The sequence below is a fragment of the Platalea leucorodia genome (genome assembly GCF_965183815.1).
Source record: "Platalea leucorodia genome assembly, chromosome: 8".
Classification (NCBI taxonomy): domain Eukaryota; kingdom Metazoa; phylum Chordata; class Aves; order Pelecaniformes; family Threskiornithidae; genus Platalea; species Platalea leucorodia.
Genome location: NC_138830.1, coordinates 18,610,042 through 18,626,062, shown reverse-complemented (window position 1 = coordinate 18,626,062; position 16,021 = coordinate 18,610,042). Strand labels below are relative to the sequence as shown.

At 35.8% G+C, this 16,021-nt stretch overlaps 1 protein-coding gene across 1 annotated transcript in view; it reads right to left on the bottom strand.

The window, feature by feature from the left end:
* Positions 1-16,021, bottom strand: part of DNER (delta/notch like EGF repeat containing) — a gene marked incomplete at both ends in the record, with an annotated part of 135,224 nt that overhangs the window by 49,350 nt on the left and 69,853 nt on the right. Inside the window, 2 exons of the mRNA XM_082319371.1 lie at positions 2,877-3,022; positions 13,805-13,971. Of these exons, the coding sequence (XP_082175497.1) occupies positions 2,877-3,022; positions 13,805-13,971 (313 nt within the window). The remainder of the gene's footprint in view (positions 1-2,876; positions 3,023-13,804; positions 13,972-16,021) is intronic.

The following is a 16,021-nucleotide window of genomic DNA, read 5'->3' as shown; positions in this document are numbered from 1 at the left end:
GATTTGGAATAAAACTATGAAGTACATAAAAACACAAAGACAATCATTAATCTTCTTGGCACTGGAAGCAATGACTATAGCCAACAGAGCTCTTCGCATAAAAGGCCTAACACCTTGAATAAGCTTTCTTCTAAGTTGTTGTTTTGCATCCTGCAAGACCAGATCGTGCAAAACAGAATGAATTATAGATAAAAAACAAACAGCAAAACACAAAGGGCATGTTGTAAACCTAAAGAAAATTAATGTTTCAGTTCTGCAAAAAGAAGTGCAGAAGATGCGTCCTGTGGGAAACCAACACAACGGTTGGTACATGTCAAGCATGTAATTTTGGCAGATGTTTGCTCCATCGTTAGGGAAATCACCAAGACATTTTAGGGCATATCTCACCTAAGATGAGTTAAACAATGGCAAAACCACCCTGCTTAATGAAATATGCACCTTCTGTTTTTACCTATGTTGCTTATGCTGGGCCTGAATCAGATTCCTGGCTGAAGTTCTATTATGTAACTAACAGGCTAAAGTGTAAGGAAAACTGACAGATTTAAAAAAAACATTATGGACAAACAGACAACATGACATATTTATTCCCCCTGGAGTAGGAAGCTGGACATAAATTATCTACATTTGGAAACCCTGTACCTGAAGTTTTAGTGAGTTACCCCAGCCTGGCAGGCTACCTGGCATAGGTTTGATGGCACTCAAGAAGATCGCTGGGGACATTTCTCATTTCTTCAAGTTCTAGAAATTTCAGGAGCAGATTGTGACAGTGAAAATAAAAGCAATTACATTTCTGAAGTTAAAATTTTATTTGAAGATAAGAAATATTGAGAAACCTGCTAATTCCAGTTCTTTGACTACCATGAATTGATAGACGCCTCTTCAGAAACAGGCTTCAACATGATTTCTATGTTCCACAGCTTCAGCCACAGGGGTGTCGGTCAACTACAGCCTAGTGCATGTTACCTCAAAAACACTACCTTAATAAATTTCCCTGTTACTACTCTTAGGTTCAAAGAAAGAATAGGTGAAAAGATATGAAAAACACTAAATTTTTGTATTCATTTTCCAAGGAAAGCAACACACTACATGTGCATGAGAGGCAGTCATTTATCACTAAACAGTTCTAGTTTTAACACATAAAACTTTCAATGCCAAGATTACAGGTGGGGATGTCCAGGTACTGATTTATCTTTTTTTGAGTGACATAATACCTCCTCTTTCTTGCCATGATGCCAATTTGTCTTTCTTTTCAAAGATTATTTTATTTTACTTGCCATGTGTCAAAGATTTATAAAACATGGGTAATTATTAAAGGCCATATATGCATTTTCTTTAATACAGAAAAGTATTAATGCTTCTGCATAGATACAGGAAGTAATTTATTTTTATTTTGTGACATATGACATGCAATAAGAGAAAGAAATTAGAGTCAGAAAAATGGACAAACAATATAAAAAAATGGAAAATAAGACTATTTATCAAAGGCTTTAACTCTCAACTTGACAAAAAATAGAAAAAGGAAGACATTTTGTTATGCTGTTATATATAGGAAATTTGAACATATTTACATAAATCAAATTCAGGATGCTGAATTTATAATATAAAAATGTTAGATATAGTGAAGCAGAAAAACTAAACTGGACTATGGAATAGGACACTGTATCTGAATGAATAATTTATTTGGATAACAGCCGGCTGGTATGGTAAAATAGCACTTACTTCTAAACGCGTCTTGCAATAATTGTGTTCACACATTACCTGAAGCGTTTTAAAATTTCATTTTTGAGCAATAAAGTAGATGCTTAATTCTTCCAGATGTTAGCACTGCCATGCATATATAGATTACTGCAGCAATTTAATTATTGTTGTTACAATTCAAAACGTCATTTTTCTATCAAACATGCTTATTGAGAATTTAAATCGGAAAATGGTAGCAGATGAACTAACAGTGAATTCCCTAAATATGCCAAATTTTCTATGCTCACAGCAGGCTCACAGCTGTTAATATTTACTCAACAGTTACTACTGCTTTTATCTCCCAAATGAATATTAATAAAACCAAAGATTAACTGTGCATATTTGTGTTGTAAATTATTTAATCCCTGAAATAAAATCAACATGTATAGAAGGTAAGAAAGAATATGGGATCTCATTCACAGAAGGCCAGTCTGGTTTTGTAAAAGCAGTATACACACTGCAAATTTAACACATTTGGTTCTTATTTTCTCATGTTACTAGATCACAGAAAAATTCACAGTGACCAGTGGAATTGCTGTCGCTGTTGTAATCTCTCAATGTAGTAGTACGTAAAGGAGAAAGCCGTACAGGAAAACTTCCAGACATTACCAAATTACTCCATTCTGTTTCTTCTCATAATTGTGCTCAGACAATTCCATTGCACTGATCAGTGATTTCTGAGCAAGCAATTATTGAGACATAGAGAGATAAGTACTAGATTAAATCAGACCTAAAACCAACAGAAGGTTGAAGACTTAAACTGGAACATACTGGTCTGGAGATTGGGCATCCCAAGTGCCCACCACATGCTCCTCATCTCACAAAGAAATATTCTTGTATAGTGACAGTAAGATGCAATACGCATTACCTTATACCTAATTTGAATAATTGTTTTTATTGCCAGGGCAGGATATGAATCTTTGCATCTTATATCAGTCATTTTCTTACTTTTAAGTGCTTGATTTTTAGGAAAAGCAAATAAATACATTGTTATTATTTAGTAACATCTGTGAGCTTTTGAAGCCTATTACACAGCAGCAAGGTACGCACACACTCAGAGGACCAAATACAATTTACCCTGCATTTATATTATCACGGAATTTCCACACTACAGGAAAGTCTTGATAAATTCACCTTACCTCATCTGGTTTGGTGATACATTTTCCTTTCCCCGAACACTGGAGGTAATCTGAATGGCTTCCCACAGGCATGCAGGTACTGACTTTCACTATCACAGTCAAGCGTAGAGCCACAATGCATTTAGTAACTGAATCATTCAAAAAACCTTAAAAAAAAAAAAATATTCTTACTATATGAGAAAATACACCAATATATATTAACGCTCTACTGCTAGATAAATAAATAAAACTGAATTGAAAGAAACTGCCAACTAAGAACATCATTGCTCATATTTCGTACACACCTATCTGAATTTAATGCATATAAAGACAAATTAGAATATAGTTTGGAAACAAACACTCATTATATTGATTAACAAAATGAAGGCAGGCTGGTGAAACAGACCTACCTCCAGAGCTCTAATCTGCTATCATTTTTTAGGTCTCTAATAATCAAATGCTTTGGACTGCTATCTTTTTGATAAGTTAAAAATATATTTCCGTAAGTTTTTTAATGACAAGGAATATTAAAATCAAATTCAGTGGAGAAAAATGTTTAAATTAATTTCTAAAAGTTACTTCAGAGCTAGAAGGCACAGAGATCATGAACTGCATTACACCGGTAACAGATGGACAATCCCTTTGGCTGCATTTTTTATGAACCTTGCAAGAACAGACATACACAGCTTGACAGTATTTATTTGTATATTTGCAATACAAGTATTATTGAATGCCTGTTCTGATCACCCTATAAGGTGATATACCAGGTATAGACAAACATAACATGAAAATGGGAACATTTGACAAGGAAGACGAAAACTCATGAATCTCTGGCTAGCACCTGTAACTGCATGGAATTAAAAAAATAGTTGGTTAGAAGCTATTAAAGCACGCTGGAACATAACAATATCCCTATCACCCATATTTCTAACAGATATACCTGGAAAATAAAATAAAGAACAGCAGAAAAGATAAAATGAGGCCCATACACAGCTCATGACATACACAATTAAATCAGAGTTCATGTCAAAATACATATAGCCTGCTCCTACACTTCACTTGTGCTCGAACTGCATTGTTCCACCACAGTGGTCAGACTCCTGGGTTACAGCCCTTCCGTGTGTGGCATCAGTTAGCTGCTTTGTTCTGGGAGCTTATGGCGGAATAAATGTGCAGTGACATAAACTGCGTGGGTTTGGTATAGTGTACACACTGTATGCAGAATATAGGCATAAAAAAAGCAAAGACCTTTCCATAAATTGTCAAACTTAAATTTGACTTCACTATCCTTAATGTAGGTAGACTCCTAAGGATCTAAGACTGTTTGTAGTATCAGTATGGAAAGTCACAGACATAGAATCATTGCAGAATTATACTTTAGAAATAAATAGAGAGAGAACTTAAGTAAAAATGGATGCTTTTCTAAATCTAAATATCCTTAATTTTAAAAAGAATGAGTGTAAATGGATGTAGGAAGTGTAGGACATACAGAATGTTTTTTCTAATATTCTAGAATCCATTTACAGCCTAAACCTCAAAGGAACTTCAAAGATGCAGTCTAGCTTCTTGCATTATAGACTGGAGAGAGAACAATATTTAGTCAAGTAGAAAAACATTAGTACAAGATAATATTTATAATGAACAGTAATAAACCAAAGTTTCATGAAACACACTGAACTTCAAGTGAATTCTCTTTCCAGAACAGCTGCTAAACATTATTTACATTCTGCATATGAAAGTTTCAAGTATGACTAATTCTACAAATTCCATAGAAAATCATATGGAAGACTTCCATTCTTCGTTCTTCATTTTTAGATTTCACTTTTTTAAATGCTGCATCCTTTGAACAATTAGTTGTTTATGCTAGAAACAATGATCCCTAAACGATACCTTCAAAGCAGGAAAATCTCATGTCCAATACAGATGTCATCAGCTTGAGTATAGCCTCTACAAGTTAGCTAAATATTCTAAAAGATCAGATTAAAAAAAAAATGTATTGGGTATAGTTCCAAATGTCTAATGGTCTGTTTTGGCTAGTACAGATTACTGTAATCTGCTGACCTCTTCAAAGCAAGCCAATTTATTCTGGCCTTAATACACACCCCATTTTTACCCATCTGTTCAAAGATGCAGCCAGAATTATTTCCTTTAACAATTGAATGCGATTGTCACTGGCAGTCGTGCAATTATATGTGAATGCTTGGAAGAATGTGGTATTTAGAAAATGTCTTTGGGTTCACATTTACTTGTCTGAAGCAGATTGTTACATATTCTTCAGGACAGTTCCCTAAAGGAATATTAAATCAAACTTCTTTGTACTTTCAATCGTGTTACTATTTTGGTATCAAAAGCCCTCAGGCAAACCACTGAAAAAAATCATTATTCTCACTGGAATGCCACATATTTTCCTGTAATTTCTAATTATCTCATCTAATTTCCAAAGACTAGAAAAATAAAAACACGGCTATTTATTTTCACTCTATAGAAGTTGCATACAACTTCCTGAGATCTCTAGGTTTTAAGGCTAGAAGAAGCTTGGCTGATCATCTAAATATGACTCTTTACTTAACTCAGGTCATAGCACTTCAATTAATTCCTTCTCCAATTCCCATAACAGCAACTGCACTAGAGTGAGTTTTAAGTTCTATTTTTAACTTCTAGGTAGGAGAATAATTTCAGAAGCATGTTTACAGCTCCCTTCATCTAAGGTCTGGAGAAAAATATTACAGATGTTTATTTCAAAAGGTTATTTTGTTCAGTTTAACCTTGCTGGTTTTCTAAAGCTAGTTAAAACATAGTGACATCAGAACATTTTAAGTTGAAGAATTCAGGATTGAGCTATTTACAGTAATATTACGGAAACAATTTTAAAGCCTAATAAATCATAATATGATGTGAATAGTCATTCAGATTGCAGAGGAGGCATTTTCAAGCTTTGTGCACACACATTTGATAGCCTGAGAAATGACTGCATGATTTCATTGGCAGTATGCATGATAAAATACAGTACAGCTCATTCCACCCTGGTAGCTTCACCTGCTTACGCCTAAGGAGCACAAAGTATCTATGCTCCTGTTTCTGTCACATCAAGAAAGTTAAGAATGAAAAGCAAGGAATAAAGTCAAAATAAAAGATGACAGGTGTCATCATTGTGTCCAGGTGCTTTCAGCAAGATCATCTCATGCCATTCAGATTACCACTACTCAAACATTAATCAATTGTAGATTTTCTAGACTACACAAACTAATTTGCTTTCTTCGCAAGCCCCATTTCTGATCAATACCTTCCTTCTATGCACGGCAGACTGCCGTCAGCAAGCTGGCCCATAGTGGACTGCCAAACTAAGGAAGACTGAAGCTAAGGGGCCATCAACTGAGAACATTATCCTATTGCATATTATGCTAATAGAAGGCATAAGACTGAACTACAAATCATAACTAACTCTTGGTATGCACTCAATGCTATTACACACACAAACACTCTTGCCTATTGCAATTGGCTCAAATGTATTTCTCTGTATCCCGCACAGTGAATATAGGTGTTCTAACATATATACCTATGGTTGAAACAATAGCTTGTCATTTTACAGCAGAAATACAGTAATAGTTCCGTACATTAAATTTCCAGTTCACAAAAGTATATGTCTTTGAGTCCACCTAAAGGTTTCTTGGATGAGAGAGAATGACTGCCAAGGGGTTTGGGCACTCACTTACAATGAAGCATCAGTCCCCCAGTTTTCAACTTATTTTTAGCCTGGTTTCCCAAGGAAATGAGACAGCAGTGGGATGTCTATCAGTTTCCATCTGTTCTCTTTTTCTCTCTCAACACTTTCCCACACCAAAAGCTTTTGGGGTCAGTAGCCAACATTTTGCAAAGCAGTGGAGTTCTCAAAGACACTAAGCGCCTACAGCTTCCCTGCACAGTATATAGCCCTGGCACTAAGGGCATTGGTAAGTCAAAATGGGCAGGAAAACAAAAAAGGGCCCCAGAATAAGGCGACGTCATTTCTCCACCCCATTCCTGGTGTACAGTACAGTCAGTTATTCGTTATTTGGAAAATGGGAAACTGGGATATATACAAATGGAAGAAAAACGGATAGTATCAGTCTTCCAGGAGCAAAGCAGTAGTATTGGGTGTGCCTATACCACATCTTCAGTTCATGTCATGTAGTAACATAATGAAGCTATAATACTTTCAGACCTGATTTCAGCTTCCAGAAACAATATGGCTGCTATCAGTGCATACTGAACCATACTTTATAAGCCTTAGTGGTCCAGGATAGAAGCTACATAAGTGTGACTGCTAGTTCATCCACAGATAATGGAAAGGTATAGAATTAACCTCAAGTGTAAAAGATCCAAGAGGAATTTTCTGTTTGACCACATCTCTCACATCACAGGAGAATATGTTATCCAGCAAGCTAAACAGGAGTGGTCAATATGCTCAAAATTTTCTTTTGTGGACATTGAATTTTACAGACATAAGAATAATTTAAAGAAAGGAAGCTAGGAAAAAGAAAAAGAGAACAAAATTTTTATTACAGTACTCACCAGAAAAACGATAAAGGAAGACTTGAATTCTAGTCTTTTCTGCTAAAATTTTTTATGTCCAAATTTTATCCAAAGATTATTTCATTTTCATAACACTCACACTGTCCATGTATCATATGGTATAGCTAACATTCAAGACTATGAAGACCACCACAGGGGCCTATACTAATCACCACCATGCTTAAGTGCCTTTTTGGTTCTAAGCATAAAGTAGTAAATTCAGTTTAACTATACAAACCAATTTCCCTCTCTTATTGCATGGTATATCACAATCTCAAATAGCAGTTATTCATCTAGCAAATCTAAGAGAGCTCAATCCTTCCACTCATTCATGGAAGTCATGTTCATCTCATTTGAGAGACCTAACAAATGAAAAAGCATAACAAGATGTTCTCATGACACACTTGACTGTGGAAAATTTACCTTTACATGTTGAAATAGTAGAGGCATGCTTTTGATTTACAAATAGACAATCATTTATCACCTTTTTCATGACCCTAATGAGTGAGGGCATTAAGGCCTATCAGTACCCTCAGGGCCCTGACACTAATACTGTTCTACTGAATTTGAAAAAATGGGTCTGGAATCCTTTCCTAGTTTGTCTTAGGATGATTATCATATATAAGCAGAAAACAAGAAATGAGAAACAGGTAGTCATTGACATTCACAATCTTTGATGCAGTACTTCTGTGACATCAATACCACAGGATACTTGTACAGAACATCTGAGATCATTCTCTAATGATACTGCTAGGCAACATAGCATCTGGGGATACAAAAATGCAGCTGTGATAACAAAACTGCTATTTTGCCCACAAATAGCACTATTTATAAGTGGTACAGCTCTCCCAAATTCTATATATATCAGCACGCTTACTGTGCTTTCTCACAGAAGCCTTGGTCAGATACTGCCTTTAGAATCGTAGAATCTTAGAATCGTTTAGGTTGGAAAAGACCCTTAAGATCGTCAAGTCCAACAGTTAACCTAGCACTGCCAAGTCCACCGCTAAACCATGTCCCTAAGCACTATAGCTACACGTCCTTTAAATACCTCCAGGGACGGAGACTCAACCACTTCCCTGGGCTCCCTGGTCCAATGCCTGACTACCCTTTCAGTGAAGAAGTTCTTCCTAATATCCAACCTAAACTTCCCCTGGCGCAGCTTGAGGGCATTTCCTCTCATCCTGTCACTTGTTACTTGGGAGAAGAGACCGACCCCTACCTCGCTACAACCTCCTTTCAGACCGATAAGGTCTCCCCTCAGCCTCCTCTTCTCCAGACTAAACAACCCCAGCTCCCTCAGCCGCTCCTCCTAACACTTGTGCTCTAGACCCTTCACCAGCCTCGTTGCCCTTCTCTGGACACGCTCCAGCACCTCGATGTCCTTCTTGTAGTGAGGGTTCCAAAACTGAACACAGTACTCGAGGTGCGGCCTCACCAGTGCTGAGTACAGGGGGACAATCACTTCCCTGGTCCTGCTGGCCATGCTATTTCTGATACAAGCCAGGATGCCATTGGCCTTCTTGGCCACCTGGGCACATTGCTGGCTCATATGCAGCCAGCTGTTGACCAACACCCCCAGGTAAAGTATACTTTTGGAACTATATATAGATTTTAGTGAGAATCAGTTCAAGAAGTGTTTCAAATACTTTATTTTTCAAAAACACACATGAAACAACAATTTAAAGAATTTTTTGTTGTTGTTAAGTTACTTTAAAACTTCTCATTGCATTTTTTTTTTCTTCTCCAAATTGATATCATAGTCAGTTTAAAAATAGATATGCTTTCTCCCTTCACTACCAACACTGAAAACTCATCCTGGGCTCTGAAAATGAAACATATGCTTTCTTCTCAGACAATCACCATTACAGTGATAAAGATAAATGTGCTGCTGGTCAAGTTATATTCTCAGTAACATTTCTGCAACGCTGTCAGGGGCAGATTGACAATGATAGGGTTACACAGGTATAACAGAAAGCAAAATTTGGGTGTCAGAAAATTTTTACCAAAACTTTGGGAATAAATAGCACACAACTTGGCTTTCAAGCTGGACCTCAGTTTTGCAGGACTGACAGTTAAAATATATTTATGAACTGAGCAAACAAGTTGGATTCTCTTAGCATACAAAAATCCCCAAACACATGTTCCATTACATTTCCTCTATAACAAATGGCAATTTCTGAATTTCACTGTTACTAAACAATTACCCAACTTAATAGCTTGACTGGACCAAAACCCATAATAGGATTATGAAATAGTGAGCTTGTAAGAGTACACTTACACTTATGAAACCTCCTGTATACACCTTATTAAGGAGATGTGACAGTAGCTTAGAATATGACCTTCTGTCACGGCTTCAAGGACTCTGCTTACTGTCCAAAATAATGGTGAAAGCCCAGTGAAGGGTGACAAGATTAATCTTCTAATAGATTTCCCATATCGCAATTTCCCTGTTATGTGCTTCTTTATCAGCATCCCCACAATGCTACCAAGCTGGCAGTGAACTATTTTGGGCACAAATGTAGACCACCAGAATCTCTGATACCACACTTCACAAAAGCCGTTAAGTGTGGCGGAATACAAGTGACATAGCTGGGACTGCAATAATGGGGAGCTGCGGTAGATTGGATGGCAAGGTTAGCTAGGATTTATCTATAGTGACTGGTTCAACTTAAAGACTCATGAGTGGCTACCCTACTTTTAAAGACACTGTACAGTATGTTATGCTAGTAGCTGAAGATCTCAAAACATTTTATAAGCATTATTAAAACGCGCCTCACATTTTCCTTTAAATTATGCATTAGTACCTTTATTTTAAAATCAGGTTAAACAGTCTGTCCAAGATCTCACAGTGCAAATAACCACGTGATCAACTGAATGTAAATATTTTGACTGTGAATTGGTCAAAAAAGTCATATTTGAAGAAAGAGAAATCTTAAAAAAAAAAAAAAGGTATTTCGCCAAGCATTACAAATTTGAGCAGATGAACCTCCAAAGATAGACTAGAAAAATAATTTCCCACTGTTGCTTGCTAGAAGTAGCAGTGAATAAAAAGTCATTTTGAATAATTTAATGATTAATTTTTTATACATTGTATTATGTTTTAAGCTAGCATCTAAATAATTTTTACTCTTTAGAGTAGTCTTTAATTAAATAGTCTAATGTTTTCATCTACTTATATGTGAGACAACGTACACATAACTTGATCATGAAGGGTAGGGCAGGATATTGATTTTTATTGTATTTATAAAGATAACCTTTCTTATATAGCCTAACAGCATTCTTCAGAATGGTCTGGATTTCTGCTGAATGCTTAACTTTTTGCCTTATAAGGCCATCTTTTAAAAAAGCCATTGAAATTAACACTTCACTGAACTTTGTTCGCACTTCTGCTGCTACTATTGTTTATCAAAAGGCCATTTTCTGCAAGGTTAGCTCTTATGCTCAGAACCCCAGGGAAATGTTCACAGTTGAGCACAATACTCAATACTGCCTACAATAGGGCCCTTCCAGGCAAATAGCACACGTAAAAATGAAAACCCCATTAACTGGAGCATTTGTCACCAAATTTCCCCACCAGCAAGGCTGACTTTTACACACACGCACACATTACTGCACGTCAGCTGCGCAGCAGAACTGCGCCAACACTCCCAACTGCAGCATGTGCAAGGCAATGTGATTTAATTTAGTCCAGAGTGAAAGAGGGTTAAGTCAAATGACTGCACATATGCCATGGGCTAGGAGCTCACACAGATGCTCAGCTGACACATGGTAACTTGTTAAAGCTAGAGTAACTTGATTACGTGGCTTTCAGTGAATTCAATTCACACATCTCCTATTATGAAATAAAATTGTCCTATTTCATTTTTGCTTAAGTAAAAACAATTTCAACATGCAGCAAACTGCTTTCTTTCGATGGAAATATGTGCATGTTTTAAAGACATGTAACAACACAAAACACACCATCCAAAAGACAGAGTGACAACTTGCCTCCTAATCTGAAATTCTATAGCTAGATAAAAGAGCTAGAAAATCAGACTGACTTGTTTCAAAATATCTCTCTAGATTATTTCTTTTTAATATAGTATTTTGTACACTAAGTTTAATTTTACCTATTCAATATACCTGCAGTCGTATTAGTGGTGACCACTTGTTAATATATGATGAGATACTGCAAGGAGATTCATTAAATAACCCAAAGAGCATCAAGAGAGTAAATAACTGCTCAGGGCAGAGGTATTAAAGAAAATACTTTGTTGCATTAGAAAGGCAGGACAGCATTTTGGATAGGAAAATATTATTCTTTCTGTACATATACACATATGCTTCACACACTTTTTAAAATGCAACAGATCTCTTCTGCTTGAGAAGCCAAGCATTAATTTTCCTTTTTAAGCAAAACTTCAAAAAGTTTTGTGGAATTCAAGCAAGCTGCCTTATAGGTGCTGGCATTTGAATAACATCAGTATTCTTCATCTCACCATAAAGATGCTATAGCATCCATTTTCAAGTGAGTTTGTACAGCTACCAATTTTACTTAAGGAAATACTTTTGAAATACTTTATAATTATATAATTTAAACCAATTAGTTAAATTGTATTAATCTAAAAGGCTGGGCATCTTGCAGAAAACCAGATTGTACACCTGGTCTACATCAGTTTTTCTTTGTTGTGAAGAAAATAAGCATTATAATTTAAAGATTATGCTGGAGGATTTCTTTTCTGCAATTTGGGCACGATTTTCTACAAGAATTTCACTATCAGGAAATTAAGACGAAAGACCAAAGAAAGTATCAAAACCCAGGTGGATGTAAAATAAGAGGTCTCAGAAAACTTGTACTGCATGAAATAAGCAAGATCATTCGTACAATTTTTTATGAACTAAACCTTGTTTTATATTCATCAAGGAAAAGGTATATTTGCACCTCATTTTACCTACCACACAGTAAACAATTCAAAGTAAAAATCCCAGTGACAGAAAGACAGCTACAGAGAGACAGGTAGGACAAGACAAACTATGAAAGAGTAAGACAATATTCATTTTAGTTATCTAAATCAATAGCCTATGCTGTATGGCATGTACAGTCAAGTGGAGCCTTCACAGAGCAACTTAAGCCCTCTATCTGGGAGCTTATAGACCAAGCTATGCCTTTAGGTACTTTCATGAGCACATAGAAGTTAGAAATTATCCTGTGTGCAGCTAGTTTTTACTTATTTTTATCGTGTGTTAACTACCACAAGGCAAATGCAAAAATTTATTCCTGAGGAAGACACATGAGGAGAATTTTAACTCTGATAAATTAAATACAAAACTAGACTAAAAGAAAAAAGCTAAAACTAAGTATCTTGGAAGGAAGTAAATAGTTAAGAAAATATAAAGAACTGGAAAATTATTTGAAGAAAATAAATATCACTAAAAGAAACCACTGCTGACGGTAATTAAATTATTATACTAACAACCTTCAAGCAATATCTTTTCTAAGTGACAGGTCAATAAGGAGAGAACATGGCACTACTTCTGCATTTGGGTTTTTTCCTGTATTAGCTACACACATAGAATTTGGCCCAATGTTTCTGCATCAGAATGCTTTTAATTTTACATTTATTAGCATGATAAGTTGCTCAATAACAATTTGTGGCAGCTTATACTTCATTATAAGATATACAGCATTTCATGCAGATTACAATAAATGCTGTTATTACAATGACTTTGGTTTCATGTCATTGGTATAATAAACCATCTGCCCAGAAAGCTCAGTTTAATTAATTTTATTGTGTCTATGCATAAATACTGCATTAAATCAGTATTATTTCCCATACACTTAAAAATAACATATCAGCCTATTTTCATTACACCCCTTTCACAAAGATGCTTAACATTTAATTGCCCAATGAAACATATAGTATATTTCTAAAGTTTCATATTCACAGAGACAAAACTAGAAGAGAAAAAGTAGTGCAAGTAAACACTGTTAGAAGATCAGATTTCCTATTATATTTTTTCAAGTTTACTGTGTACAGGTTTAAGCTTGTTTACAAAGTATCCCATGATACAATATCTGACAAAGAAACACCTCAAACATTCAGAGTTATTTACTGTAGCATTTACCAAAAGCTTTACAGTTAATTAAAATAGAACATATAAAATACCTTGCATCATCTAAAGGTATCAGGCAAAAATCACCACCTAGATTTTCAACTGAATGGTGCCACCTGTGTAAGAATTTAGTGTACCTGTTGTCTGCTTTTAATGAACCAATGTCTAAAACATGGTCCCAATATCACATCTGGATCTTTCATCAGCACTTAAATTAAGGGAATTACCTAATTCTCTAAACATTGGGTAAACCATCAGCTGTCACCTAGAGGTGGTAAGCAGAAAGTCAGCATGTTACTCACCAATAAAGTAGTTGTTTCCTAATGCAAGCATTTCTTCAGAAAGAACAAGTCCACCCAGTGCCTGGAGAAGAGTGACGCTTCTGCCATCAATAAGTGAACACTGTTTAAATCCAGTGGTTGTGACCTTCCATAGCAGGATAAGAGAAGCAGTAGCATCTTGCCTTATTCTAAAAAAAGAAATGATAAGAATATTTACACTGAGGAAAAATTGGTGTTATTAGGAAGTATATCACTGCAGAACAAAAGCTTATCAACAAAGAAGGAAAATTTAAATGTAGCAGTATGGAATCAGGAAAATGCCTGAAGGTTTTTAGCATGTCCACAAAAATAAAAAATGCTTCAATAGTAAGATATGCATAATAGTATATGTAACAGCAGATTTAATCATACAGAGTCTCAATTTCTAATACTTGAAGGACACCATGTTAGTGCCCAAGAAGAGTTTTACATAAACATTACATAATAGTAAAGCCTCTTTATTCAGTCTTTGTGTTTATGCCTTTTTGAATAGTACCTCCGTTCTACATCTACAATGCCATCATTTTCTGCAGCTGAAGTACACCCAGCCCTCTTGTTTACTGAAGAACATTCAATGTTCATTCAATACAGGGAGACGGATCCTGGTAGAAATCCTCATTTGTTTGACATACCAGATCAAAGGTTCAGAACAGTTTATTCTTGTAAATCAAATGAGTCATGTAATGCTCCCAAGGTCATCAAGTCCACAATGCCTTCCTGAATATTGACAGATTAGATAAAGTAATATCTACAACTGCATATATACTGTTAGCTCCACTAGGGAGCACTGTATATATGTCAGTGTTTCTTTTCTCTCAGGATACTTTTTTCCCTACTCACCTCCATAAAGAAAAAATAAAAACCTGTCATGTTTCTGGCAATTTCCCAAATATTTGCATTACTTTCCTCTGAAGGAATCCCAAATGAATTTGAACAATCCTCCAAAAATTCAAGCACAACTGCATCCAACTGCTGAAAACTGATCATTCTCTCCTGCTGAAAACAGGCCTCCAAACACCCAGAGATGAAGTTGTGTTCCACAATTCCCTGTACTGAAATTTCTTCAATCCTCCTAAAAACACAAGGCAGTTTCTCCCTTGTCACTTCTTATTTGGGTTCAAAACAAGAAATGCAAAGTTTTGTAATCATGTTTGACACATGAAAAAATGTTGCAACTAGACATCATAAGAAGCAAATTTTTGACAGTATTTTGGGTCCTCTTTAAGAACAACCCCCATCACTACCCGCAAAGCTGACCAGCTCACTTTTAGAACAGGATAGCAACTAGTTTCACAGATTAGGTCACACCTGACAATCAAAACAAAATAAAATTATTAAACTGCAATTATTTTCCTTTCATAGATAGCCATTGAGCCAGAGATGTTACCTGGGCCTTTAACACACAGGAAATACAATGAAATAAAGATAGATATTGACCTGCATTAATCTACCCAGATATAAAACACTACTAAAGATATATAGAGTAAAAAAATGACCAAAAATGACTGCGTACTCTCCAGCCTCCTTTAAAATGGGGTCCCCCCCATCAAGGGTCTTAAATACACCTGTAGAATCTACAAATGCCAGCTTATTCCTGATTTCAATAAAAGACACTTGTTTGCTTACAGATTCCAGCCAGCCAGAGCATCCAGACTCACAGATCTCTTCCTGACTTAGGCTTAACGCTCATGAATGAGCACGATTCAAATTCCCGTGGGAAGAGTAGGACAGCTCCCACGTTTAACAGTTACTGCTCCAAACTGTCTGCAGCTTGTCTGCTTGCATCAGTTTGTTTTTTCCTGTGAGCATGGCCTTTTTTAACTGAAAGCTGGGATTCTGAAAGATAAGATGACAGTATGAGAAAAGTAGGCTATTTTGGGAAAATCTAAGTCTAAAATTGCAGTAAAGCTGTGAGCCAGAGAACTACGTTGGCAGATTTTTATTTGAAATAAAATTTCCAATAAGAAAATGCCTCATCCCAGCTGACAGAATCAGATCTTTCTAGGAAGTCAGGTTCTGTTAAATAAAAGAAACAAAGCAAGTATTTGATTGAAAAAGCATGAGTTTGAAAAGTGAATAACACAGAATATATTCAAGTTTTTGAAAAACGTGGTTTGTAGGACATACACAAAGGTTTCACAGCTGAGGATGACACCCAAAGCAATAATCCAGAAATCAAATACAAATGCACAAAATACA